At 42.3% G+C, this 26,820-nt stretch overlaps 1 protein-coding gene across 1 annotated transcript; it reads left to right on the top strand.

Moving 5' to 3' along the window:
• The first annotated feature begins 494 nt into the window (after positions 1-494).
• Positions 495-25,161, top strand: LOC118089435 (membrane-spanning 4-domains subfamily A member 15-like). The gene is made up of 13 exons (XM_060282031.1): positions 495-962; positions 2,910-3,032; positions 3,513-3,569; positions 4,010-4,138; positions 5,775-5,882; positions 6,639-6,705; positions 10,698-10,724; positions 13,019-13,040; positions 14,968-15,022; positions 18,670-18,726; positions 19,876-20,013; positions 22,142-22,264; positions 24,528-25,161. The coding sequence occupies exons 1-13, from the start codon at positions 747-749 to the stop codon at positions 24,642-24,644; spliced, it is 1,239 nt and encodes a 412-aa protein (XP_060138014.1). The 5' UTR covers positions 495-746; the 3' UTR covers positions 24,645-25,161.
• Positions 25,162-26,820: the final 1,659 nt, after the last annotated feature.

Genomic DNA, 26,820 nt, shown 5'->3' with positions numbered 1-26,820 from the left:
CTGATTCTCATATTATGGAAAGGTGTTGGGCCAGCCTTGTTAACAGTCAAGAGTTTTGCTGTGGGTTTCAGATTTCAAGAGCAGACTCTCCCTGAAGTCAGAACTGTGTACTGTACTAGAGATTATGATGAAAACCTCTCTCATCTTGACTCCAGCTCTACACAGCTGGAAGACTGGAAGCGAAGGCTGATGCCTTAACAGACACCATGATCAATAATGATGTTGCGCAATGTGACAAATTGCGCTTTCTTATGACTCCATGTACCCACAGATTTCCTTGGTCCATCTGCCTAAATCCAGATGTGGAGGGTGAAATGTCTGTGACTGGTATAAAACAAAATTTTAAAAAAATCCTTCCAGTAGCACCTTAGAGACCAACTAAGTTTGTCGTTGGTATGAGCTTTCGTGTGCATGCGCACTTCTTCAGACCGACACGGCCACCTATGTGTAACTGTGGCTGGCATAGATATCCTATGTTTTTTTTTCTGATCCTGCATTGACTTATGAAATGTTGATGGTCCCAATGAAAGATTATCTCTATCCATAAATTTAAAGCCCTTGGCTCTGCAGGCGTCACTTTCATAAGCTATAGATTGTGAGGCTTATCATGGCAGGGGTGTTATTTTTGTTAGCCAATTGCCTTAACTAAAGGCTCCTGCCGTGTCCCTTTAATATTTTAGGAAATTAGAGGCTGACATTTTCATTCCCCCCCCCCCAATGGGTTGCATTTTGCAGACATCTCAGCTATGGCAACAGATCCAGTGATAAAGTCTAATGGAACAGTAGTGATGATTCCCTCTGATGGTGCTATCCAAGCAGGTCAGGATTTCCCTGGACTTCAACCAGCAGGGACAGTGCAATGTATACAAAATGTAGGCCAACAGCCTGGAGGTTCCAACAACGAACAGATTCAAGATGATTTGTTGAAGAAACTCCATAAAATAGAGATCAAGACTCTGGGGGTAAGTTTCTCTGATATGTTCAGGTCCATGGAGTGGTGGTACCTTCCTATCAAGAGTGTAGGAAGGACTAAACTGATTTACAGAGGTATCTTACCAGGGTACTACTAGACAAAGATTCAACCAGATATTTCAATACTTTTGGCCCTCACTGACTGACTGGCCAACTGACTCACTCATACAGAAGAGCAGTGAAATTTTCAGGGTAATCCCTGATGAGATTGTGTTCTAAAAACTGATAGTCCAAGCATCCCATTATATTCACCATGTGAAAGTTGTGTCTGTTGAGTTTTCTAGGCCAAGAGAGAGCTGGAGTTGATAGAAAGAACATCTGGAAGTTTCTCTTATCTCTCTTGTTATCTGCCTTTATGCCTCCTCTTAGCAGGAGTGGCGGGGGGGGGGGGGGAAGCAGAGCAAATGGTCACTAAATCTTCAATCCCATGGTAGGGTTGCCATATTTCAAAAAGTGAAAACCCAAAGCTCTTTTTGGCAAAGTTGTTGAGCTTTTCGAGGGCCAAATCTGGACGTATGGCAGCCCTATCCCATGGACACTTACTGACTCAGCAGTAGGGATCTCCAGTGGTGGCCCCAGGCTTCAGAAACTTATTACATGTGGGCATCCAGAAGTCCACCACAATCACACCTTTTGGGGAATGCTGTTTTAAGCGGCTTTTAGTAGGGATTTCTTACTGCTCCTTTATTATTATTGTAATCATGCTCTGAAGCACGATTTATTATTATTATTAATAATAATAATAATAATAATAATAAATCGTGCTTCAGAGCAAGTTTTTTTTAAAAAAAAATATCTTTATTGTCATTGTCCCCTTGCGGGAACAACGAAATTACTCGGTTGCTACATCCACTCAGATAAAGCATTCCGCATAATCCAAAATTACAAAAACCTAATTAAAAACAGTAAATATAATACAAAATAACAAGTAAAATAAGATGACTTCAAAGTCCAGGCTTTCCATTTAAGGCTAAAATTGCTCTAGAGAAGAAACTGTTCCTGAGACGGCTCGTTCTTGCCTGCATTGTTCTATATCTCCGTCCCGATGGCAGGAGCTGAAAGAAATGGTGACCAGGGTGCGTTGGATCTCTTGATATATCTAGTGCTTTTCTATGGCACCTGGTGGTGTAAATTTGTTCTAAGGTGGTGAATGAGCAGCCAATAATGCTCTCTGCTGTTTTAATAATTCTACACAGCCCTGCTCTGTCCTGGGAAGTACAGCTTCCGCACCACACACATAAACCGTACGTGAGCACGCTCTGTATGGCACAGTGATAGAAGGCAAGCAGCAGCTTTTGTGGAAGATGGTTTTTCCTTAAAATTCTCAAAAAAATACAGTCTCTGCTGCGCCTTCTTCACAAGCCCCCTTGTATTAACACTCCAGGACAGATCCTCCTGTAACTCAATGCCTAGAAATCTAAACGTTGTTACCCTCTCCACACAAATTCCGTCAATCAAAAGTGGCTGGACCTCGTTCTTCTGTCTCCTTAAGTCCACCACAAGCTCCTTAGTTTTCTTTGTGTTTATGAGCAAGTTGTTGACTCTGCACCATTCTGTCAGCTGCTCCACCTCTATACTCAGTTTCACCCTCCTTATCAGAGATGAGCCCGATCACGGTTGTGTCATCTGCAAATTTGACAACCCTATTTCTAGGGTGGGCAGCGACACAATCATAGGTATAAAGAGTATAAAGTGTGGTTAAATTGTGGTTCTTGAGAGGTTGTTGGACCCCAGTTCCTCTCATACTTGACCATTGACCATGGGGGCTGATGGGAGTTGGGGATCAGCAATATCTGAAGGGCAGCAGAATTTTTATAGAATACTCGGGAGTTTAAGGGATGTTATTTTGTTCTCTCACAGTTGATGCACTCTTGTTTTAATATGTAAGCCACCTTGGAGGGGAACGTTTGATCTTGTCTGTACTTTTTTCCTCACAGGCCATCCAGGTCATGCTGGGACTGATCTACATTAGCTTGGGGACAATTGTAATTGTTCGTTTTCGCCGATATTACAGACTTTTCACTTCTGTTATAGGTTATCCATTCTGGAGTGGAATATTTGTAAGTACCTGTATTACTTGCCTTTGAGAATGAAGTTTGTTTCAGTGCCCATGGTTCTGTGACTTTAAGGAAGAGATCTACATTAGAATGGCTATTCAGTGTTTAGCTTTTTGGGTGCAGATACCTAACAGTGGGGGAAATAAGCCGCTCTCACCCTTTGCTTTATTTCTGTAAAATGGAATTGTCATATAATTATTATGAAGTGAAAGGAAATGAAAGTGAAATGAAATGAAATAATGTGTCATGCCCTGAGTTCTAAAAAATAATAATGACAGAAATGCATGTATACGTTATATACAAGTTCGAATCTGTCTTCATAGGTGATTCAGTTAACAATTTGCCCATAAGGGAAAAGATTATGTCATCACCTGACACCACTCCCGTTATGCCATAGTGCTATGTAGTTGAAAGTAGATTGATTTTCCTGTATTTTTAAGTGAACTGTTGCAAAATGAATTTTCTTCTTTTTCTTTTGGATAGTTCATTTTTTCAGGATCACTGTCTGTGGCAGCTGAGAAATACCCAAGCAAAGCCTTGGTGAGATGTAGAATGTTTTCACTTGCTTCTTTCCTTCTTCTCCATCCTAACTCTTGATTCCATGAACCTTTATCCCAAGGGGTGGGGGGTAGGGTATTGGGAACTTTCAACATGGGACAGACACTTTATTCCCTGGAGACCAGGTTACTTATGAGACAGAAGGGTCTATTGGCTTGGCCTTTACTGCCCTGCGGTGCCTAGATAATGTCTACAAAGGAATAGTACAGCTCACCAGCAAATCAGGTTAGGAATCAAGGGTAGAGAGGGTGGTGAATTTAAGGCAGTTAAGTTTTTTGTTGAAACAAAATAAAAAAATTCCTTCCAGCAGCACCTTAGAGACCAACTAAGTTTGTCATAGGTATGAGCTTTCGTGTGCATGCACACTTCTTCAGATAACGAGTTTTTTGTTGGTAGCCTCATTCTCTCTCTCTCTCTCTCAGGTTATATCCAGTGTGAGAATGAACATCATAAGTGCTATAATGGCCACAATTGGCATCATTCTATATGCAATGGAGATAGCTATGAATGATAGAAGAGATTATAGTGATTCTGAAGGCTTTCTTCTGCAGGTAAGTGAACAAGCATATACAAGCAAGTATGAAAAGCATTGACTTTATAGGCAACACCCAAGAATGAGAACGTGTGTCGATGGGAAAGAATCATGCACCTACTTTGAGCTTAGTTTCCTGTTTTCAAAGCACAAGTTCCCACAGCAAAAGAGACCAGCCACTGCAAAGGCAGCTTGTCTCTGAGGCAGTGGGGAATACTGTGGAGAAAACAGCAAGTAAAGCTGAAATTGCCGTGTGGTTCTTTTGACCATGCATGTCCTTTCTTTTCATTTTGGGTTGTGCCTTTAGAAATGTGGGATTCTGGCAAACTTGTGAGTCTAGGAGAAATTATTTGGCACTTCAGTGCCTCGTTCAGTGAATACAACTCCAGTTCTCAGAACCATCCTAACAATACATGGTTGAATGCCAATGTTGGGTGCCTGGGTATATTAAAGCCATGTTTTATTGTGTTTATTAGTCTATAACACCTGATACATTTCAGTGCAACCCCAACTGTGTTTGGTGGAGCATAGATCTCCAAACCAACTATTGTAGTGGGATCCAGGGGCACCTCTTGAATGGGCCACTGCTCAGGCATTTGTCACCTTTGTGCAAGGGATGTGGGACAGGTGTGGCCAAGGTGTGGCCTTCCAGATGTCCTTGGACTCCTCCCAGCAGCTCCACTCTGCATGCCCAACAGTAAAGCTGTGAGGGGAGGTGTCGTCCAGCAACATCCAGTGGACCCAAAGGTTAGCCAACCCGATACAGCTGAAGGATGGCAAAGATGTACACGATGAAGACTACTACCAACATTGTTGGTAGGGGGTGAAGGAAAGAATAATGTACACTGGTGTTCACATGCCATTTCAACAGAGAATGCAATTGTGCTTGTCCTCCAAGGCTATGATGCACTCCTTCCATTTAATCTGGTTCTGAAATAATGGTGTGACATGTGTCCTTTGCTACACTGTCATCTGCAGATCCCAGGGTTCTAAAAGGACTTGAGGCAAATGCCAAGGGAGGGTTGCTATGTGAGGGTACTCTCACATGGGCACCTTAGATTGCTCTTGCCTTTAGCTGATCCATAATACAGTCAAACCTCGGTTGTCAAATGTACAGTAATCCGTTCTGGAATCCAGTTCAGCTTCCGAAATGTTCCGTAATGAAGGCGCGGCTTCCGATTGGTTGCAGGAGCTTCCTGCACTCAAGCGAAAGCCACGTCAGACATTCAGCTTCCAAAAAACGTTCAAAAACTGGAGTTTTTATTTCTGGGTTTTCAGCATTCAGGAGCTGAAATGTTCCAAAACAGAGGTGTTCGGGATCCGAGGTTTGACTGTACAGCTGATTTAACAATATAGTACAATGTAATACAATGTGATGAATTAACAAGAATGTGTTCTATGCCAAATTAAGAGCCTTCACCTATTTTTAGCTTCATGTGTGTGTTCCAAGTATAGCAGACTATCAAATCTTGTCAGGTGTGCGTTTGGCACTTTAATCAAATGGATCAGAGTTGTCACCACTGCACTGTCCCCAACTCTTCCCAAGCTGCTTTTTAAGAGTAGGTTGTAGGGCAGGATGTAATTCAATGCTACAACTGGACAAATTTGTAGGAGGAACAAGTACTTAATGCAATTCATGGTTCTCTGCTGCGTAGTCTGCAGGTACTGCTCTCGCTGTTCTTCTCCTCTTGCTCAGCATGCTGGAGTTTGCCATCACTGTTTCCTTAGCACATCTTGGGTTGAAGGCAGCCAGCAACGACATGGTAAGTATTTCAATATCTTTTTTCAAGTTTTAAGAGGAACATTCTTAAAAGCCCAAGGAGAAGATGGTACAGAGAATATATTTATTTGTGGATATAACTAGCCTCCTTCAATCTTTAGGGGTATTCCATCATAGATGCTGGGTCTGGATCCTGAGTCTGATGCAGCCTAGAAAAGCTTTCTTCAACACTGGGCCCCCAGGTGTTGTTGAACTCCATCTCCCATCCAGAGGCGAAACTAGGCTTTATTTCACCCAAGTCAAAGACCCAGTTTGGCACATACCCCTATGCACATTTGTGTGTGTACACACACACACACACACACACACACACACACACACACAGGCCGGGAGCCTCAATGGTGCCCCTCTGAAAACTTCACCTGGGGCAAAGAACCCAACAAGTCCCATCCTGTCCCCTTAGCTACGGCTCTGTCCCATCAGCAATGACTACTGGCTAAGCTGGCTGGGGATGGTGTGTTGTGTAGACCAACAACAACTGAGAATCTAAGTTTGATGAGCACTGTTCTAGAAAGTCCCCCATTCTTTATATAATTTTATAAAAGGCAGCAAAAAGTCAAGAAGACCTCTGGCCCTTCACATCTCCAGATGTTTCTGCTTTCATTGTTGTCTCAAACGCAATATGCTGAAGATGAAGTTTCTCTCCTTTCTTCCCAAGGCCTCCTTGCTTTGTAGAAATTCCTAGTCCATCGACAATTGCCATATTTTATATAGTAGATTAATTTTGTTTGTCTTTCAGGCCACAACTGTATTGCCACAAAATGGAAGTCCTGCTGAAGACAACCCTGAGCCTGTGGTCTATGATGGTACATATTCTTCCCACAATTTAAAAGCTTAGTAAAGAGCCTAAGATGGAGGTTTTTGGTGATCTCTCACGAAGAATCAAGCAGCCTCAAAATTAAAACATGACCAGTTTCCCAACATTTTTTGCAATCTGTGGCTACAACTTTTGTCAACTGCTTGGAGAACATAGTTAATCGGGCGGTATAAAAATGCAGAAATAAAACAATAGAATGAAATAAACGAATCTGAAGTGGCAACCACATTGAAAGCCTTGCTCTGAATTTCTGTGGAATGGGCTTCTCATATTCTAGGGACTTGAAGAAGAAAAACTCTTTTTCATTAGGCTCTGGAGCCTTCCTTATCATATAGTAGCATCTTACCATGCTTGCTCAGGGCATGTGTCTCAATATACATTGTAACGATGGGTCCCAATCTGAACTTTTTGTGTGGTTTATTTCTGTGGCTCATGGCATCAATGAAGTTGGCAAAACCTGATACCCAAAAAGTCCCCCATTATGTGTTGGATTTTTTTGAATAGTCAAGTTACTTTAGAGCCGGTCTAATGTAAATACTGTCTGTTTAAGAGAAACAGGTGCAGGTGATTTCTGTTAATTGCCCACAGGCGTGGGCTCTGCTTCTTGTATATAAGGCTCTGCCAGAAAGCCTTCTGTATCTCTTAGTTAGATCTTTCAGTTTGATTCATCTCTAAGTAGATCACTCTCTCAGTTGTTCTCAGTTTAAGGGATTCCTTAGTTGAATCTTAGTATGATTGCTTAGTTATAATGCTAGAATGCTGTTAATTCTTGGGTAGTTTAATGGGAGGTTTGTGGGAGGTTTTGAATGTGGGTAGATAACATTGCTAAGAGAGAAAGCATTTATCTTTAGTTTAAAGTCTCTTTAGAGTCAGTTTGTTTTTTAGTTAAAGAAACCCAACTGTTTGTATTTTCATCTGCATACTTTTTCAAGTGTGCAGCTAGTAAGGGGTTTCATATAAGGGAGATAATACCCTGCGCTCTTGGTGGTGTTTTCTTAACCAGGTCAACTGCTGACTGCGTATACTCTGCGTGAAGCATACTTTAAAGGGCCACTGAAAACTGGGATATATGATTTAGGTTAAGCAAGTTTCAATATCCAGTTTTCTCCAATATTATTCTTATCATATATATATTATTAACCAATATTATGAACTATCTTGACTCAGGTAGGAGTCTTAATCTTAAATGTGACCTGGCAGACATGAGTAAATATCATGATGTCCTAATACTTGATGTAAAGGACACAGAGAGGGTTGCAACAATTAAAGCACAATATTATAACATTTTAAAACAATTTACAGTCACAAAACCAAGGTGAGTCCTTAGCGTCACGGGGTGGGGGAAATGATCGTGCAATTCCCTTTGAAGTTATTCCAGGACATATGGTAGGTTTGGAAGGGGATATCCGCCAGTGAGCAAACTGCTTAATGAACGGAACTCTGTTCCCTACCATGCTGATCTCTGTAAGCTGTAATTATTAATATTTGGCCATTTTAAACATCACCTCGTGCCTATGTGTAGTTATTTGCTCCCACATACCATACTGAGGTTTGTGCTGAACATGGAAGTTAAATAAGCTAATGTCAAAGATCACATGAATAAATAAATTATCACTCCAGCCTCAACCACTATTTGTCCAGTGTCAGAGACTGGAATCCTTATATGTAGTTGCCTCTTTGTCTCTAGGGCAAAATACGAAGAATGTTAAGAAAGAAGAGTAAAAAGGCTCTTCTTCAACTCTTTGGGAGAACTGTTATGAAAAACTGCGGTTTGGTGTTTTTTTTACTGTCTGTCAGTTCCTTTTCTTGAGAAATGTGAATAAGTATTTTCACAAACATCCTTTTGAAGAAGCTGGGGCCTTAAAGATCCTGCAGATGGTGGGAGATCATTCTTCAGATAAGGTTCAATAAGAAATGCCTGACACTGAAATGTTAAAACAGGGGGACTCCAGGGTTGTGACTTAAAGCTTCGCTGGGAATGAAGCTAGCCCTATATGACACTGTGAAGCACATCAGGAACACAGACGAAAATGGGGACATTTCTCATTCCCCACCAACGGACCCTCCTCAACCCCCATTCCCCCCTCCACAGCGCATTTCCTATCAGAAGAAGGAGAAGTGCCACCACTACACCAATAAGACACAGCACACACCCACCCTGCTGTCCTGAGGAAACCCCTTAATCCTGATTTTATTTTATTTGATTCTTCAGTAGATTGACAAAAAGAAAAACACACACTAATAAATAAATTTTAGAAAGGGGCAAGATTAAATTATTATTATTATTATTATTATTATTATTATTATACCCCGCCCATCTGGCTGGGCTTCCCCTGCCACTCTGGGTGGCTTCCAACAAACATTAAAATACATCAAATATCACAGATTAAAAACTTCCCTAAACAGGGCTGCCTTTAGGTATTTTCTAAATGTCAGGTAGTTGTTTATCTCTCTGACCTCTGATGGGAGGGCGTTCCACAGGGCGGGTGGCACTACCGAGAAGGCCCTCTGCCCAGTTCCCTGTAGCTTTGCTTCTCACAGTGAGGGAACTGCCAGAAGGCCCTCAGCGCTGGACCTCAATGTCCGGGCAGAACGATGGGGGTGGATAGGATTAAACAAAGCTGTGTGTGTGTGTGTGTACACACGTACATACATATTCAAGGCTCCTTATGCTCCTCTACACCTTTCTTCCCACCGAGGGCGGCCCTGCCCTCTGCCTGCCCCTCAGAGCTGGAGTGTCATGTGGGGCTGAGCCTCGATGGCAGCAGCCTGTCCTCCCCACAACTCTCCAGCAGGGAGGAGGCTCACAGCAGCAGCCATGGACAGCCCATGGAGAGGCAAGAGGATCCTGCCTCACAGCTGCCAACACTGCTATTGCCATCACTCAGTAAAAAGCGTCGGCTCATCCTCCGTCCCTGAGCTCGGTGTTCACGATGCTGGTGGGAAAAATAGGAACATTCTGGGATCAAATCAGAAGCTCGGATAGCTTTCATAATTCCAGCACTGCCCCTGGACACTTTGAGGGTATGAATACTGGGGAATTTCCCATATACTTTCAACAAAAGCACATAACGCACAGTCAAACATTGAAGTGGTACATGAAAGTTTTTGATATAACATGTTTCAGTACAGGCCTGAGGGTTGTCTAAAGCGTTAAACAATGGTGGGTACATCGGTATATGACTTTTGAGAGTATGTGATAAGCGTTGACTGATGATTAATCGTGTCCTCCCTTAAAGAGGGACCGTGTTGCGGTGAGACCTGGCGACCAAACCCTTGTGTTGTAGGCGGGTACGATTGGATAGCCACAACACCCAATTGGTAGGTCCCTTGTTGCTGGGTTTAATCTGACCAATGGGACGCTAGCCAAATGGATCAAGGGACCTATATATGCCAATGCATGTGACCCTGAGCTTTCTCTCTTGGTCAGTGCATTGGAACACCCGCCCACCTCTCCCTATATTTAGGGCTTGCGCGCTTGACCCTGCTATGCCATCGTGTGTTGCCTGTCGTTGGGACAGGGGCATGGCAGGAATTTTCCCCACTTGGTTGATTGGCTGGTGCCATTTGGGTTTCGCCTGCTGCGTAGCAAATCATCACAACTTGCAAGGTTGCGGATAGGCTCTAAAAACACAAAACAAAGAACCTTCAAGTGCTCAATACACATGCTACTATTTTGAGCATATCAGTGGTAGAATATGAACATGCATTCATGTCTCATAAGAGGAACTCAGTATTTCTAGAATCATCTAGTGTGAGTTTCAGCACCTTCGTTGGCCCTCCACTACAGGTTGAGCAATAAGATTTTGTAAAATGGCGGTTGAGAAAGGGACATTGCCATGCTGACAGCACTTCCTGTTTCTTCCTGTACTGAGGATTTACACATATCCACTGAGGAATTGCACACAATAGGACCCTCCTTTCTCCTGTGACAGTAAATTTCTTTTCACTGTTTTTAACATTGATTTTTTTAATTGTTAGAACCCACCCTGGACCTGCTGCAGAAGGGTAGGTAATGGATCTAACAACCACAACATCAACGGCATACAGAGAATATCATAAAAAGCATTTTTGAAGATATGTCATGTGTAATATGTGTAATATTTCCCTGGTCCCCAACCAGCTGGAATGGTGCACCATGTACAATATGCAGGACAACAGCATGGAAGTCCCAACAACCAAGAAAATCAAGGCGGGTTGTTGAATAAGCTTCGTAAAGCCGAGACCAAGCCTCTGGGGGAAGTGTGTTTGATATGTTTAGGTCCATTGTGTGGTGGTGCATTTCCTGCCATGAGAGAAATGTCAGTGTAGGAAAGACTAAACTGATCCACAGGGTTTTCTTAACAGGTTACTACCCAGCAAAGGATCAGCCAGATTTGTTGGTGATATTCCAAGGCTTTTGACATATCTGACTGGCCAGCTGACACCCTAATGCACAGGAACACTGAAATATTCAGGGTTCTTCCTGATGATGTTGGTCTCTGATATAGTGCAAGGCACCCATTGCACTCAACACGTCAAAGATGTGAATGTTTAGTTTTCTAAAATGTTCCCCATGAATAGACAGAAAGAGATGGATTAGACAGTAATTAAGAGCAGCTGGCTTCTCCTGAATGTTCACATTGCTTAACACTGATTCAGTAGTGGGGAGGAGTAGAGGGTCACTAATGCTTCAATCCAATGGACACTTTGAAATACGTTTCAATTAATACAATGAGACTTACTGGTACTTCTGACTAGGCAGTAGAGATTTCCAGTGGTCGCCCCAGGTTTCTGGAACTCCTTAACTTTTGGCATCATCAAGTCCACCAGAATCCCATCTTTTCTTGGAAAGTTGCTTTAGGTGGTTTTAAGATAGGCAATGTTATTCAGCTGTGGGGGATTCTTTTTACTCCTTTTTTAAAGTTTTATAGCAGGAGTGGCTGACTTGTGGCTCTCTGGATGCTGCTAGACTCCAACTCCCATCAAATCGGCCCATTGCCCATGGTGGCTGGGGCTGATGGGAGGTGGGGTGGGTACATCAATATCTGAAGGGTCACAATTTAGCCTCCTCTGTTTCATAGATTTTTTTTTTAAAAAAATAGAATACTCTGGAGTTTCAGGGGTGTTGTTTTGTTCTCCAACAATTGATATACTCCTATATAAGCAGCCTTGGAGGAAATTAAACAAATGGGGGAGAAGTTATATTTTGTTTGCACTTTGCTGCAAACCTACCTAATTTGCATTTTCCGAAACAATATAAGAACCGAAACACCTCTGTCCTTATAAAGTCACGCTTCTCTGAATTTTGTGATACAGTTTTCGAATGAAAAAAGTGTAGAGAATATGCATATTAGGGGAAAGGGCACATAAAATACATCTATCAGTGAAGAGAATATACAAATAACATAACACATAATAGGAGAAAGCCATGCCAAAATCCTGACAGAATTTAATAATAAATAAATAAATATTTGGCAAATTGATCTAGGGATGGACAAATGTGACTCTCTCAGTTTCTCATTATTCTAGTCTTAATAGAGAGAAACTGATAGAAACCGACATTGTCCTATTCATTCACCCCTAGTAGGATGTGCATAGGATTACTATAAAAAAGATATAAATGGAGATAAACAATGAAGGGGGAAGAGACAGTCAGAGAAATCTTATGGAAAGATCTCACAAGAGCTTCCCAGACTTGTTAAGCCAGTCTGAGAGCTCTCTGTCTTGTGTGTATTTAATTTGTGCAATTTCAACCAGCCAGCCTTCAAGCATGTAAAGTTAAAATCACACCTGTTAAATGTGTGTAAGTTGTTTATCAACTGTTTGTTCAATGAGGTAACAGCCAGGGGAAGGGATAGGCACACAACCTAAGGACTTGAGGTGTCTGTGGCTCTTTCTTTTTTGCATGTCTTTTGTTTTTTCACCTGTATCAGGACTGAGGGTGCCATTTGATTTTTGTCTGCACTTTTTTCTCACATGCAATCCAGATCTTAATTGGAGTGATCTTCATTGGCTTGGGGGGTTATCTCATTTTTTGCTTGTGCTCCAGGTTACAATACAGTATTTTGCCTCTTCTTGTGGGCTATCTATTCTGGGGTGGGATATTTGTAAGTATTATTTGCCATCAGAACAATGCTCATGGCTGTGATGTGTGAACGCCTTATTAGGCATAAGATCAAGGGCAGAAATACATATTCATAATGCACACACATTTTAACTCCAGCAAAAGATTCTAAGCTGCTTGGAAATGTGGTGGACACACATGTGGGTTCAGATGTATACCTCATAATGACATGTAAAACCTTCTTTTCTGTTTTTAGGGAACAATCTCTTCCAGAACCTGTGAAGTGCATAAGAACAAAAGAGGATATGCTATTGAAGACAGCAGCTAATACTCTTTAGAGCTGTTTACTTAAAGCTACAATAATTATTTTTAGTCATTCCATTTCTAATCTGCTTTATATTTTTAGGGGGGGGATCTCAAAGTGCTTTACAACAAAACATCAACTAAAACAATCCCGAATAAAGCATTGAAGAAAAAAGTCAAATATGAGTATACATTTGAAGTAACATAATTAACAGGAACCTAAAATGCTATCATAAAGACTTCAAAATAAAACATCACAAAGGTCAACTACAGAAGGCAAATTTAACGCCAGAAGTAAACATTACTAGATATGATATGAATAGCAGCAGATGTCTGGAAGCAGTAAAAGAACTTCCTTATGTCGCAATATTGTACAAAGTATATACAGTACACTGCATAGCTTGTCTCTCCCTCATCCCCATCCCTTGATAAAAATGAAGGTCACCTTGGGTCAAAATCTAAACTCCAACTCCTACCCCTAGACTGGGGGTTTTCCACAGGAAATTGGTGTATTTCCTGAATTGTTTGTTTTCACTCTTCAGCTTTCTCCAGCCAGTGAATAATAAAGTGTCTGCATACTGTCTTCCTGTTCTGGGCTGAAAACACGTATAAGCAGCAGGATGTTCTGTTATTTGTGGGTTATCTGTGAAACTGAGAAACAAACACAAATGTTCAAATTAGGAGGCAAGCACATTACACAATCTGCTTTTTTTCAAAGGTATCCTAGGAACTGTTTCTCTTTCTACGACTGAATGAACAATTAACCGATACAATACAATCACATGTGTTATGTTCTGGGGATGGTTTGTATAGGCAGAAACATGTATATTCAAATCAACCCAGCACAAGTAGCCTTACCTTTTTGGAGCCATGCACCAAACAGGCCTTGTCCCCACCCCCATCCCCAAGCTTATCAGGCTCTGGGGTGCTCTTTGAGATTTTGTGGGGTCATTCAAGTTCCTGTGAGATCTTGCGAGAGCATCCCAGAGCCTGGTAAGCAAGGCAAAGAGTTTAAAAGCTCTTACCATGCCAGGAAAAACAAAATAGCTTTAATTTGTGTGATTGATTTAATTTGTATGATTTAATTCAACCTGTGTGATTAATTTAATTTAATTTTTGTGATTATGCCTTTAATTTGTGTGATTTCAACCGGACAGCCTTCAATTGTGTAAAGTTGAAATTGCAGGTGTTAAATGCACAAAAGTGGCGATTTTACTGTACAAGTTATACAAAGCAGTCAACTGAAACATTTTCCATCAAAGAGCAACTCTGAACACAGAACATTGAGTAATAGGCATGTCCAAGTTTTTATTCAAGCACACAAATACTCCAAGCGAAGACAGGGGAGGGTTCCCCCCCCCCCCAAAAAAACAAGTGCTTAAGAAAATTCAGCAGCATTTGGCATGAATTTCTGGGTATTCAATTTTGCCCAATTTACACATTTTTGCAAAGCACAACTTCCCCAAATACAAGACTATGTTTTCACTAATTTATGCTTTTTTTTGCATGCCTTACCCCAGTACATGCATTTTGTACACATTACGTGACTGGAGGACTGCATTACAAAATTCAGAGATGCACACATTTCAAAGGCTCACCTGTTTCAGAATGCATGCTGTTTTGGAAAAGACAAATTAGGTAGATTTGCCTATATAAGTAAAGTGAACTACATTTCTATCTCTACCTCATCACTTCCAAGCATATTTTGCAACGATGATACTATAGCCGAGGCAGCTTCACCTTTTTTTTTCCAGATTTTGTTTAGGGCAGCAATGGGTTAACCTGTCTTTCAGCTATGCTATAATATAGTCTCAGAAATAAACTACGCTGTCCCCTTGGCAAAGTGTGATGTCTCCTCCCACCTACAAAGATATTACCCTCCATTTGTTCGGTCTATCAAAGGGAGCTCAATATACTGGGACATCTGCTGGTTAAGTCTGGTGCTGATTACTTCCTGGTGAGATTTCTGACACACTGAGAGACTGAGAAAGAGTGAATGAAGCAGGGCAACGTAAAGTACATTTAGAGGTATTTAACTTTATTTGGGGTTGGTGCTTAATTGATCCAAGACACATCTTTGTAAAGGATACTGTTGTCCTCTCAAAGAGTCCCAGGGGGTTTCCCCCTTACTTTTGAATAACCAGAACCCGTTTTAAGGGCAGGTGGCATGGGAATCCTGAATCTTTTACATAAGGAAGTGCCGCCTGGCTTTGTATTCCCTTTCTCGCTACTCTGGAGGGTCAGGCTTACCTACGTCTTACTTGACTGGGAATCAACCTCCTGATTATCGGGAGTGGTGTGGGTGAGTTTCTCATCAGTGGTGCCTGGACAGGCCACCCAGAATCAACCAGCACCTTACCACTGGTGGTAGGCCCAAGAACCCCACCTCCACCAGGGCCCACTACCAGAGGACCCCAACCATCATGGCACCTGGCTGAGCTGACTTTGCAACAGGCATTATGTGCATTTTATGGAACTGAAGAGAGCAAAGAACTATGAATCATGGGGAGAGTGTGTGTATGAACTTAAGAGTGCTTGCCGTGTTTCTCCAAAAATAAGACACCGTCTTATATTTATTTTTCCTCAAAAAAAACAAACGGTGGCTTATTTTCAGGGGATGTCTTTATTATTATTATTATTATTATTATTATTATTATTATTATTATTATTATTAAGTATGGTACAGTTTAACCTACAAGGTTAAACTGCCTATCACTATGGCTTATTTTCAGGGTATGGCTTATTTTCGGGGTATGGCTTATTTTCGGGGAAACACGGCAGTTTATTTTTTTAGTTGCTATTTTGTTAATGTGGTTAATATTGCTTACAATATTAGATTATAAATGCTGCCTTGATTCATTAATCATATAATAGGACTTGTGATCTTTAGCTTTTTTTAGTTGTTGCTTTGTTAACAGAGTTTTATAAATTGTAATTGTTTCACTGATTATTTGTTAATCATTCTATATGATTTATATTGTATTTGTGTCATTGGATTACTTTATGTCATGTTATTTTTATTGATTACTGGAGCCCATGAGCAGCTGGAGGCTGACATAAGCAACATTATTATACCAATGCTTTATGCCTTCCTTGAGGAACGGGGACAGATCTGGATGCAAGCAGAGAAGGAATGGGTCCCTGCAACGGTGATGTGCAAAAGAACTAAGCCAGGCACCCCCAAACTGCGGCCCTCCAGATGTTCTGGCCTACAACTCCCATGATTCCCTGCTAACAGGACCAGTGGTCAGGGATGATTGGAATTGTAGTCCAAAACATCTGGAGGGCCGAAGTTTGGGGATGCCTGAACTAAGCCATGTTCTTACAATGCAAAGCCTATGGAAGGAACTATCTACTGAAGGAACCTTAGGCACCTGAGGAGAACTCATGCTTCAGCTGTGCCGCAGCCTAACTACTCCTCATGAGAGCCTTCAATGGAACATCACCCTGACAATCTCAGCAGGAGGGGCCTCTGCCTGAACTAGAGGAAAAGCAAAGGACCACACGGACTCTGAGCTGGACCGTACATATGCCAGCAAAGTATCATGACTTCATTATGGGTTGGAAGTAAAGGCTTAACCCCCCATCAGTGAGTTGACTCCACAATATTCAGAGCCTGGGTCCATTGACTTGTTGGTTTATTACTGGGAAATGTTTGGGTTGAGAAAGGGGATCTTGTTCACGGCATGTAAAGGAAGATTGATTGCAACTGTTGCTACTTCTATGACTCAGTGCGTGGGATTTCTGGCATACGTGTTTCATCTGGCCTCAGATCTTGTCCTGTTTATCATCTGCTTAATGAAGCAACTATTTGGTGGTTCTCCTGGTGCAGGGGGAACGGGAAAGTGTGACACTGCTTGAGTCAATGTACAAGGGACTCTCTTAAAACTATTACAGTCTCCACTGGCTCTGCTGAAAGACCAGCAACGACCAGCTCCTCTATATATATATATATATTCCATTCCTGCTGTTATCGGTAAGACCTCTATAACAAATAATTTGTGGGTTTTTGGCCCTTTTCATTTTTGGGTTGTGTCTCTCAGATTGTGGGCCTGAGGACAGGGACTGTCTTTTCAGATGCCAAGCAAGCCATTTGTGATATTCCCACATGGTTTTTATCAAACATTTGAGGGATTCATGTGAACAGATGGAAGGGCCATAGCAATCCACCCTGTAACATTTGGTTGGAATTCAGAAACTATAAGTTCAATATTGGGTTGCCAGAATGCTGGTAGGAGCATGATTGCCAGTACATAATACATTGATCAGGGCCGTCTTACCCATAGGTGCTAGGGGTGTGGGGCACCCGGGTGCTGGGCTCTCAGGGGCGCCAGGCCGAGAGTCCGGGGCCCGAGAGTTGAGGCTGGGGAAGAGCCCACCCGTCGGTCAGAGCACCTTGGTGAGCTCTTCTGCTGTGGCTGGCTCTGTGCCACAAGTTTGGGGGTGACTGAGCCAGCAAGACACTGAGGCGGCCAGCCAGCTCCGCCCTCCTGCACGCCTGGGACTGGGCAACCTGGGGGGGGGGCCAGGAGGATCTTTGCACCCCGGCGCCACATACGCTTAAGACACCGTATTACCAACTGAACTCAGAAACCAGAGCTCAGTTTAAATACTGGGATTCACCTTCAAAGCTCTAAACGACCTAAAAACTGGATATCAGTGATTGTTCTCTGGCAACTCAATGGCAAAGTCCACCAAGCCTCCTTTCTTACCATCTCTCTAGATAACCTATGAACACTTTTAGTTATTCTAGAAGGCATTTAATGAATAATTGCTATATTATCTTGCATATTTTAATGCTGATGTGCTTTTAATTTAGCTTGCTATTATATTCATTGTGGATGCTGTGTTATTTTACTCTGTAAGCTGTGGTGGGACAAGAGATATGCTATTAAAATAAATAAATGCAGAGAAGAAGAAGAAGAAGAAGAAGAAGAAGAAGAAGAAGAAGAAGAAGAAGAAGAAGAAGAAGAAGAAGAAGAAGAAGAATAGTAGTTTGGATTTGATATCCCGCTTTATCACTACCCGAAGGAGTCTCAAAGCGGCTAACAATCTCCTTTCCCCTCCTCCCCCACAACAGACACCCTGTGAGGTGAGTGGGGCTGAGAGACTTCAGAGAAGTGTGACTAGCCCAAGGTCACCCAGCAGCTGCATGTGGAGGAGCGGAGACGCGAACCCGGTTCCCCAGATTAGGAGTCTACCGCTCTTAACCACTACACCACACTGGCTCGAAAGAAACGCAAGATTGAAGGCCAACATTTATCCCCTTTCAAAGGCGGCCCTAGCGGTCCTTGTATGGACAAGAAGGGCTAGCCCACTAATGAGGCGTGTGAGGCAAACGCCTCAGGCAGCAGAATCCATGTGGGCAGCAGATCCTTATCTAGATCTTTGCTCCTTATCTAGATCTTTGCTCCTTATCTAGATCTTCACTTGCCCCTTCTTCCTTGGCAGGGAGGAGAGGCTTCATTTTGTGGTTTGCCTCAGGTGCCAAAATGTTTTGCTGACAAGACTCCCACAGTATCAGGTTTTTCTAAGTAGAGAGTATTTTACTGTAAATTTGAAGTGAATTGATATGCATCTCCCCCTCCCCCCTTTTTTGAACAGTTCATTGTTTCTGGTTCCATCTCTGTGTCAACTACAAAATATAGGAACCGCTGTTTGGTGAGCTATATACCTTTTTCTCTTCTTCGGTAATATTGGATGTGTATTTGTCATAAATGTTGTTGTTTTTATACCTCTAGATCAGCCTTCCCCAACTTGGTGCCCTCCATATGTTGGTAGACTATTCTGCAGCAGTACTGCACCCTTGACCTTTGGCCATGCTAGCTGGGGCCGATTAAAAAATTTAATTCCAACATCATCTGGAGAGCGCCAGGGCTGGATCTATACTCACTCTTTAAACATTCCTAGAATATTCTAAAACAAAGAAGTATTTGGTTCCTCCACTTTGTTGTTAGCCGCCCTGAGCCCGGTCTTGACTGGGAAAGGCGGGGTATAAATAAAAATTATTATTATTATTATTATTATTATTATTATTATTATTATTATTACTGTTTCTGCACAGTCTACCCTCTTACTTGACAGGGCAAACTCAGCAGTGTCTCCTGGTGTGACATTTTAATAACACATTATTGATGTTTTAAAACAGGCTTCCTCAACTTCGGCCCTCCAGATGTTTTTGGCCTACAACTCCCATGATCCCTAGCTAGCAGGACCAGTGGTCAGGGGTGATGGGAATTGTAGTCTCAAAACATCTGGAGGGCCATGTTTGAGGAAGCCTGTTTTAAAGGACCTCATATGGCTATATGATTATCATAACCCTTTTAAAACCCACTTTTAGCATTAAGAAACCATGAGTGTAGATGAGTGCCAAGTATGGTCAAACTGCTCCAGGGCCATATTCATAGAAGAGTATTTGGATGTATGTTTGCCATAAATTGAACTTCTTTGTAGTGTCATAAACTGAACTTCAGCAAACTCGGGGGGGGGGGGGGCTAAAAAAAATGTAGGGAGAGGTAAATTGCCCAACACATTTCAATGTTTCACTGGCAACCTTTCTGAGATACACTGAAACAATAACAAACCACAATTCAAACAAAAATAGGACACAATTAGTACAGATTAAGGGCTAATTGTATAAGACATCTTTCATGTTTTGTAAAAAAAATTAATGGTCTGATTATGGTTAGTGACTAATGCAGCTGCCTGTCACACACACACACACACACACACACACACACACCCTGTGTGTACAGAGTGTGTACAGAGACCTGTGTGCTTTTTGGTATCCTGATTCTTCATTTCTTTCAGGTGAAATGCAATGTGGGAGCGCACGTTTCAAGTGCTACAGCGGCAACAATTGGCATAATTCTGTACACAGCACAGTTGTGTTTTAATCAACCCTATTTTTTCCAAGGCTATCCCGGTCCTCATCCAGAGAGAACATTGGTAAATGAGCAAATCCCACAATAACTTTGATCATATAATATCATGACTGTATCAGAATTTAATGTTGCAAGTTTGGGAGGCTTAGTTTGGATGTCATTTGAGTGTCTCTTACAGCCCTGTGACTCTTGATTCTAAGACTGGATTTGGCCAGGAGAGGATTAATAGAACAAGCAGGACTGCTAGATATTATCTTCATGGCCCTGGCAAGAGTGGTCAGTGCCCCTGTCTCTCAATCCATGGGCTCTGTTGAAAGGAGGAAGCCATTTGGGGATCAGGACTTACAGTGGTACCTCTAGTTATGAACTTAATTCGTTCCGGAGGTCCATTCTTAACCTGAAACTGTTCTTAACTAGAAGTGTTCTTTCGCTAATGGGGCCTCTTGCTGCCACTGTGCCGCCGGCACATGATTTCTGTTCTCATGCTGGGGCAAAGTTCTCAACTCGAGGTAACTCTTCCAGGTTAGCGGAGTTTGTAACCTGAAGCGTTTGTAACCTGAGGCGTTTGTAACTCGAGGTACCACTGTAGTTCCTTCTCTGTTACCACCTCTCTCTCTCTCTCTCTCTCTCTCTGTGTGTGTGTGTGTGTGTGTGTAAAGAAGCAGTAGCCTGTCAATCTTGGAACTGGGCTATAAATGCACAGAGGCCTGATCTTCTATCTGTGAGAATCCAGTGTTATCACTGGATAACGAAGCAGCGGGATCTTGGCTTGTTTATGTGTGTGAAGAGAGAAATCCTGTCCACTTCCACTGACCATCATTTCAAAGAAACCAAACCCAAGGTATGCCCAGGGACTAGGGATGGAGAAATCTGTCTGTTTCAGTTTCTCATTTTTCCAACCTTAAATCCAGTTCACCACATTTCCTTATCAAAAGAGGACCCACCTCGATATTAAAAGGCCAGAGAGAATCATGTAATTGTCTGGTTAGGTCCTTTCCAGGTTCACACCGGGAAGATATTAATAAATGTTGGGATGGAATTAAGAACCGTCCTATGGAAAGCAATTGAGAAATCAATATTTTAATCCAAGATTGAGCACCCGTCCCATTCCCAGTATGCGAACTTGATGGTGTTATTAGCTAGTGGTTGGGCTTTCTGATGTCTGCAATGCATCCTTGCCCTTTGCCACATCAGTCTTTGGTAAGTGTGTATACGATTGTAGCTACAATCCAATAGCCACACTGGGTCTTCCACATGAAAATGGAGGGTTTTCTAGAACCTCTTTCCACACCTTCTCCCTACTATAAGGCAAGTAGAAACTGAACAGAGATGTCTCCAGATAGGCAACCTCCCAGGTTGGTGTTTCAGAAATAATTTTGAGGTGGCTGCCTCTCATCTCATGCCATCATATGTCACCTCAAAATTATTGCTGAAACACCAACCTGGGAGGATGCTTATCTGGAGACATCCTTGTTCAAAAACAGCTGAGTCACTTTGTTGGCTGAAAGTAGGAAACTGGGGAGAAGAGATGAGGTTCTGTTGATGAGGAAAGACACAGTGACCTGTAGCGTAGGATAATCTCCCATTTTTATTCTCATAATGCTAGGTACTGCACAGCCTCAATTATGGACTGACTTCCTGATGTCTTATTATTCTGGCTAGTGCATTCATTTTAGAATGTTTCTATCCTACCCTTTCACGAAGGCCCTTTTTTAATTCACCAATTTTTACATTTATATCCCACCTTTCCTCCAAGGGGCTCTCCTCGTCCCCATTTTATTCTCAAAACTGATTTATTCAGTGGGGTTTTTTCAGGGGGGCACAGGGGTACGCATACTCCTAAACATTTTGTGAATCTAATGGAAGAAGAAACTAAATCTTAATATATATATTTTAGTTCTTTCTCTAGTACAGTGAATCGTCAGTTCTGTTGCTACCTACCTACCTGCGGCTTCATTTCCTTTCCTGGTGTTTCCTGAGTCTCAGACGGAAGCGAGTGTTTAATGTGTGAAGCAGTGAGGAATGTGGATGTGTGGGTGCTTTACTGATGAAAGTTTGGCCTATAAAATGGTGATTTTCTTGAGTCAAAATGAGAGTACCCTGAAACATTTTTGGGGGGGGGGGAGCACTGGATTTACCAATATAGAGAACCATTTAAGAGTTGTCATTTCACCTGCTTCTCTGTTCTGCAGGTTTTCAACAAAGTAGGTAACGGGTTTTGTGCTGTGCATCTCTTGTTCTGCTTGCTGGAGTTCTGCATCACCATTCCGACAGCGCATTTTGGGTGTCAGGCAACCTGCTGTAACAAGGAGATGGTAAGCGTTTGTTCTAGAAAGCTGGTAAGATGAAAATGCCAGGGTTAGACAATATGATGCTGTTGATCTACAAATCTCATGATTCCTGACTGTTGGTCATGCTGGCTGGGGTGGATGGGAACTGCAGCCCAACAGCGTCTAGAGGAAGCCACACCTGAGCTATGAAAACAAATGAACCTGAATGAAAAATGCTGCTATGCTAGTATCAGGCATTTGTAGCTTCCTCATAAACTTCAGCTGGTATCTGTGGTGTGATACTAGCTTAAAGGGGGAATGGGAAAGAGGGGATATATCCACTAGGAGACTCACTTCCATTTCTACGTCTGTGGCTCCTGGTGTTTCATACTTACTGAATGAGGCATGGGGAAACTGATCTGGCCAGTACACCAGATCCTTATCTCCCATACTTCTTGTGGGCCAAAACTGACAGGTAGATGAAAGTGTCAACCAGTCAATCACCTGATGTCACATTGATGTCAGGTGATGATCATCTGGACTTCAAAGCCCTTCACCATGCTTTGAAGTGCTGCTGATAAGCAGGCTTGAAGTCATCACCTATCAGCTGGTGGGCAGTAACTTCAAACCTGCTTTCCTTGGGGGTCAGTTACTGTATATGATTGAAGTCATACACACACCATCAGCTGTGGGCTCATCAAGCCTGCTTTCTGCATGGATTGTTGTTGTTTTTCAAATTATTTTTTATTCATTTTCCAAATTATTGCAAATCAAACCAAATTAATCTAATTTAATACAATTTCTTAAAATCAGGTTTCCCACTCCTGTTCCAAACATATGATCATCATCATTTCTTCACATAGTCACATCATTTCTTATTTAGAGGCCAATTGACACCCTTCACTTGCTGTTAAACCATTCTTCCAGCCGGTCACTTATTTCACCTTACAAACAGCATCTCTGTTACATCGTATGAATAAATAATCCATTTCATGTGCCCTTCATATACATTGTTGTTTCAGACCTGGTGTGCTGGAATAGTTAATTACTATATTCCATTGTTCAGTTCCATTGTTCAGTTCTGTGCAATATTTATCTGGATTGTACAGGGTCACATTCCATTCCTAACTAGCGTATGAGCTGCAGCCATAAATAACTCACGGCATATCTAAACTCTGCCATTAAAATTCCACTCTGGAGTTCTTCCTCGGCACATAGTTAAAAACAAGATCTTTTCTCACATTCAGCCTCTTTACCACATCAGTTTGGCAGCAGTTCATTCTCCCCCCACCCTCCCACCCACTGCATTCCTCCAACAACACTCCTAGTCCAGTCCAGGAATAATTTTAAATAAAGTCCATTCAGCCTCTGTTGAGGGGGAAGGGCATAGTAAAACCTTGTTAAATTTCCTGTTGAGCATAAATTAAAAGCCCCCCCCCCTCGGAAGTAACAAACAGAATAACATAGCAGCGGCTACACACATCCTTTTCATTATGTAGCAGAGGACAGGAAAAAAGGAGACAATTTGAAAACCACAAGAAAGCACAAAGCACCTTGTCCTCCCCCCTCCTAATCTGGCTGTTGTAAGGATTCTCAAACTTCAAAGAAAACATGCAGATACCTTCAAAGACCCAAGCCCACTCCTTCTAGCAGCTGACTGATTGCAGCCCATTAGCATATGTTGGTCCAGGAGCACCTCTTGATTAATGCCAATTGTCCGAATTATGGAGAAACCAACCACAAATCATGCTGGAGACAGAGGCTCGTCCATGGCAGGGACACCCTCCCAGGTCACACCCACTTTGTCTTTCAAGTTGGCAGATATGGTCTTGAGTGGCACAGTGGGATGCCGTGAGCTCCCCAAACCCCACTGGGGAACATTGCCAGGATTTCTGCCTCTTAAATCCTGGCTTTCCTATGCCTGAACCTCCTCACTGCCCACAGAGGCAGCGAGGGCAGTGAGGAGTGACCACTATTGACTGGTGACATAGCTGGAAACCCTCTTCACAGATTGTTTTTATCTGCTGTATGCTTTTTACATTGTTATGTACACTGCTTAGAAACTCCGGCAATCACTTAAATACATAATAAGAATCGTGTGCATTTTTGAGAATGACTGGTGTGGAGGGAGATACCTACAAATGAAGATGTGTGGCATCAGCCATGCAGTTAGAGTTCTGCTTTGTAATAATTTGGGATAATTGCTTTATTTAATGAATATAAAGGTCTTGGTACTGAAGACAGTCACCATGATGGTGCCAGTGATGAAAATAAATTTTTGCAATGATCTACCTCACCTGTGTTTCAGGACATGGACCTTGTGCCCATTGTTATCGTTGGAGATATTCTGGCCCCTGCTGAAAACAATCCAGTTCCACCAGCCTATTCTGATATAGTGCTTTCCCCAAGTGTTGAGGGCTATTAAAGAGACAGGTTATGGGAGGTGCTTCACCAGAAATTCAGCTGAAACAAAATTCCAGAAATAAAATAATATTGATTCTGCTCAATACCTGCAATTATGTCTATAACTGCCTTCCAAATCTAGCAGGGATACACCAAGGCTGGAAAATGGTGTGTGGGGGGGTATCCATTTAAACTCAAACCCAGATTCCTCCAGATACCAGAACATTCTCTAATGGTTCCATTTTGGGTTCCTCTACTGTAGCTTCTTTCTCATTCCCTGACTTCTCAGGTTCTCCGGATGCTGTGGCCTTTCATAGTCCCTAATTTGCTGCTGATTCTACAGTATATTCAAGGCCACAGTGGAAAATGTAGTTCCACATCTACCACCCCTAGACTTTGCTGCACTTGCTCAGAAAGGATCTAATGAATGCTCTGCTACCTACGTAACTCTCCCCACCATGTAGCAGCATCAAGGGATGCAATGAAAGCTTGAAAGTGTAGTTCCCATCTTCCCTAGTTTCCCTGTACAGTATGCTGCTGTTCATGCACATGACTGCAGCCAGCGACGTGGAATTTTGTGTATGGGCAAATGTTCAAAAATTTGAAATCCCATATGCCATTTTATGGTACAGATTTACTGCCCCTGTCTTCTGCTTGTGAGAATCAGATAAAAATGACCGAAACCATAGGCGCCATCTCTGGGGGGCTGGGGGGGGAGGCTGAGGCACCCACAAAATTTTCGCTGTAGGTGCCTGGCTGGGTGAACCAATGTGTCATGCGCTGCAGCGGGGCTGCATCAGGCGCCCACAATGTTGAGCAGAACTCAGTGCACCTGACCAAAACACATATATCCTTTGAAATTCTCACTTATACGAAATTTGTGATGCAGTTCTCCAGCTAATGAATGCTTACAAAACTGCATATTTTAGGGGAAAGTGCATTATAATCAGTGCTTTTTTCCCTAGAAAAATAGGTTCCGGAACACACCACAAAGTTGTTACAGTAAGCACCACACTTTTTAACAACAAAAAGAGGTGTCAGTACTGTGTATCCTTGAGTACCCCCTGAGGGAGGAAACATTGGTCATAATGGATATATTTGTGAAAATCAAATAAAAATGCATTATATTAGGAGCAACTGCTTGCAAAAATATAAACACTAGTCAAAACTGCATACCGGTACAATAAACATGTTTATTAGGAGAAATTCAAACTAGAATACTAAAGAATGTTCCTGAGGATTTTCTTAATGCAAATTGCTGCAGAAACGTGGAGAAATGAATTTCAGATTGGGATAAAGAGAAACTGAGGGAACAGAAATTGCCAGATCCTTCTATCCCCCACCATTAGTTTATTTATCTCATCTTAGTCTACAAGTAGAAAAGGGCACTTAAATGGAAAATAAATACAGTGGTACCTCGGTTTACAAACTTAATATGTTCTGGAAGTCCGTTCTTAAACCAAAACCATTCTTAAACCGAGGCGCGCTTTCCCTTATGAGGCCTCCTGCCGCCAGTGCCCTTCCACCATTCGGATTCCGTTCTCAGACCGAGGTAAAGTTCACAAACTGGGACACGACTTCCGGTTTTGTGGAGTTCGTAAACCGAATCATCCGTAAACTGTTCTTCAACCGAGGTATGGTGAGATGAAAAAAGAATATCTCTGATTAAGCAAATAATCAGTGCTCAAATAGAGCTGGGATAGAGTAAGATGTCCTCCTACTTCATTAAGGAGGGTCTAAAACTATCCCACCTATTTTCAGTAAACATAAAACCACCTTACTTGGTTACACAGAGCATAATGCCGCTAGTATCGCGAAAAGCTGCTAAAAATGCTTAGATGCCTGCACCTCCCTGGACAAGTTCTGATGGACACAGACTCTCCTGTATTTGGGGCCTTAATCGCTGGTGGGAAATCAAGCTGTCTCTCCATTGCTTGCCTCTCTCCCAGCTTCACAACAGGCTATAGACAAGGCTAGATGTAAATACTGCAGGCTCTTGCCCAGACTGTTCCAGTGCAGAGCTGTGAGGCAGCCATGTGGGAAGACAGCTTCATCTTCTTCCAAGGACCACAAATCCAGCTCCCCTGTTTAATAGGCTCCCCTGTGCATGGCACTTCAGCTGAAAGACTAAGAAGTTGCGTTTCCAAGTGTCTGCCTATCCTACCTCCACTAGGTAGGATAGACATGAAAATATGGCT

This window comes from Zootoca vivipara, chromosome 1 (genome assembly GCF_963506605.1).
Source record: "Zootoca vivipara chromosome 1, rZooViv1.1, whole genome shotgun sequence".
In the NCBI taxonomy this organism is placed as follows: Eukaryota; Metazoa; Chordata; class Lepidosauria; order Squamata; family Lacertidae; genus Zootoca; species Zootoca vivipara.
Note: the sequence above shows the minus strand (reverse complement) of the source record. Positions and strands in the feature narration are given on the sequence as shown.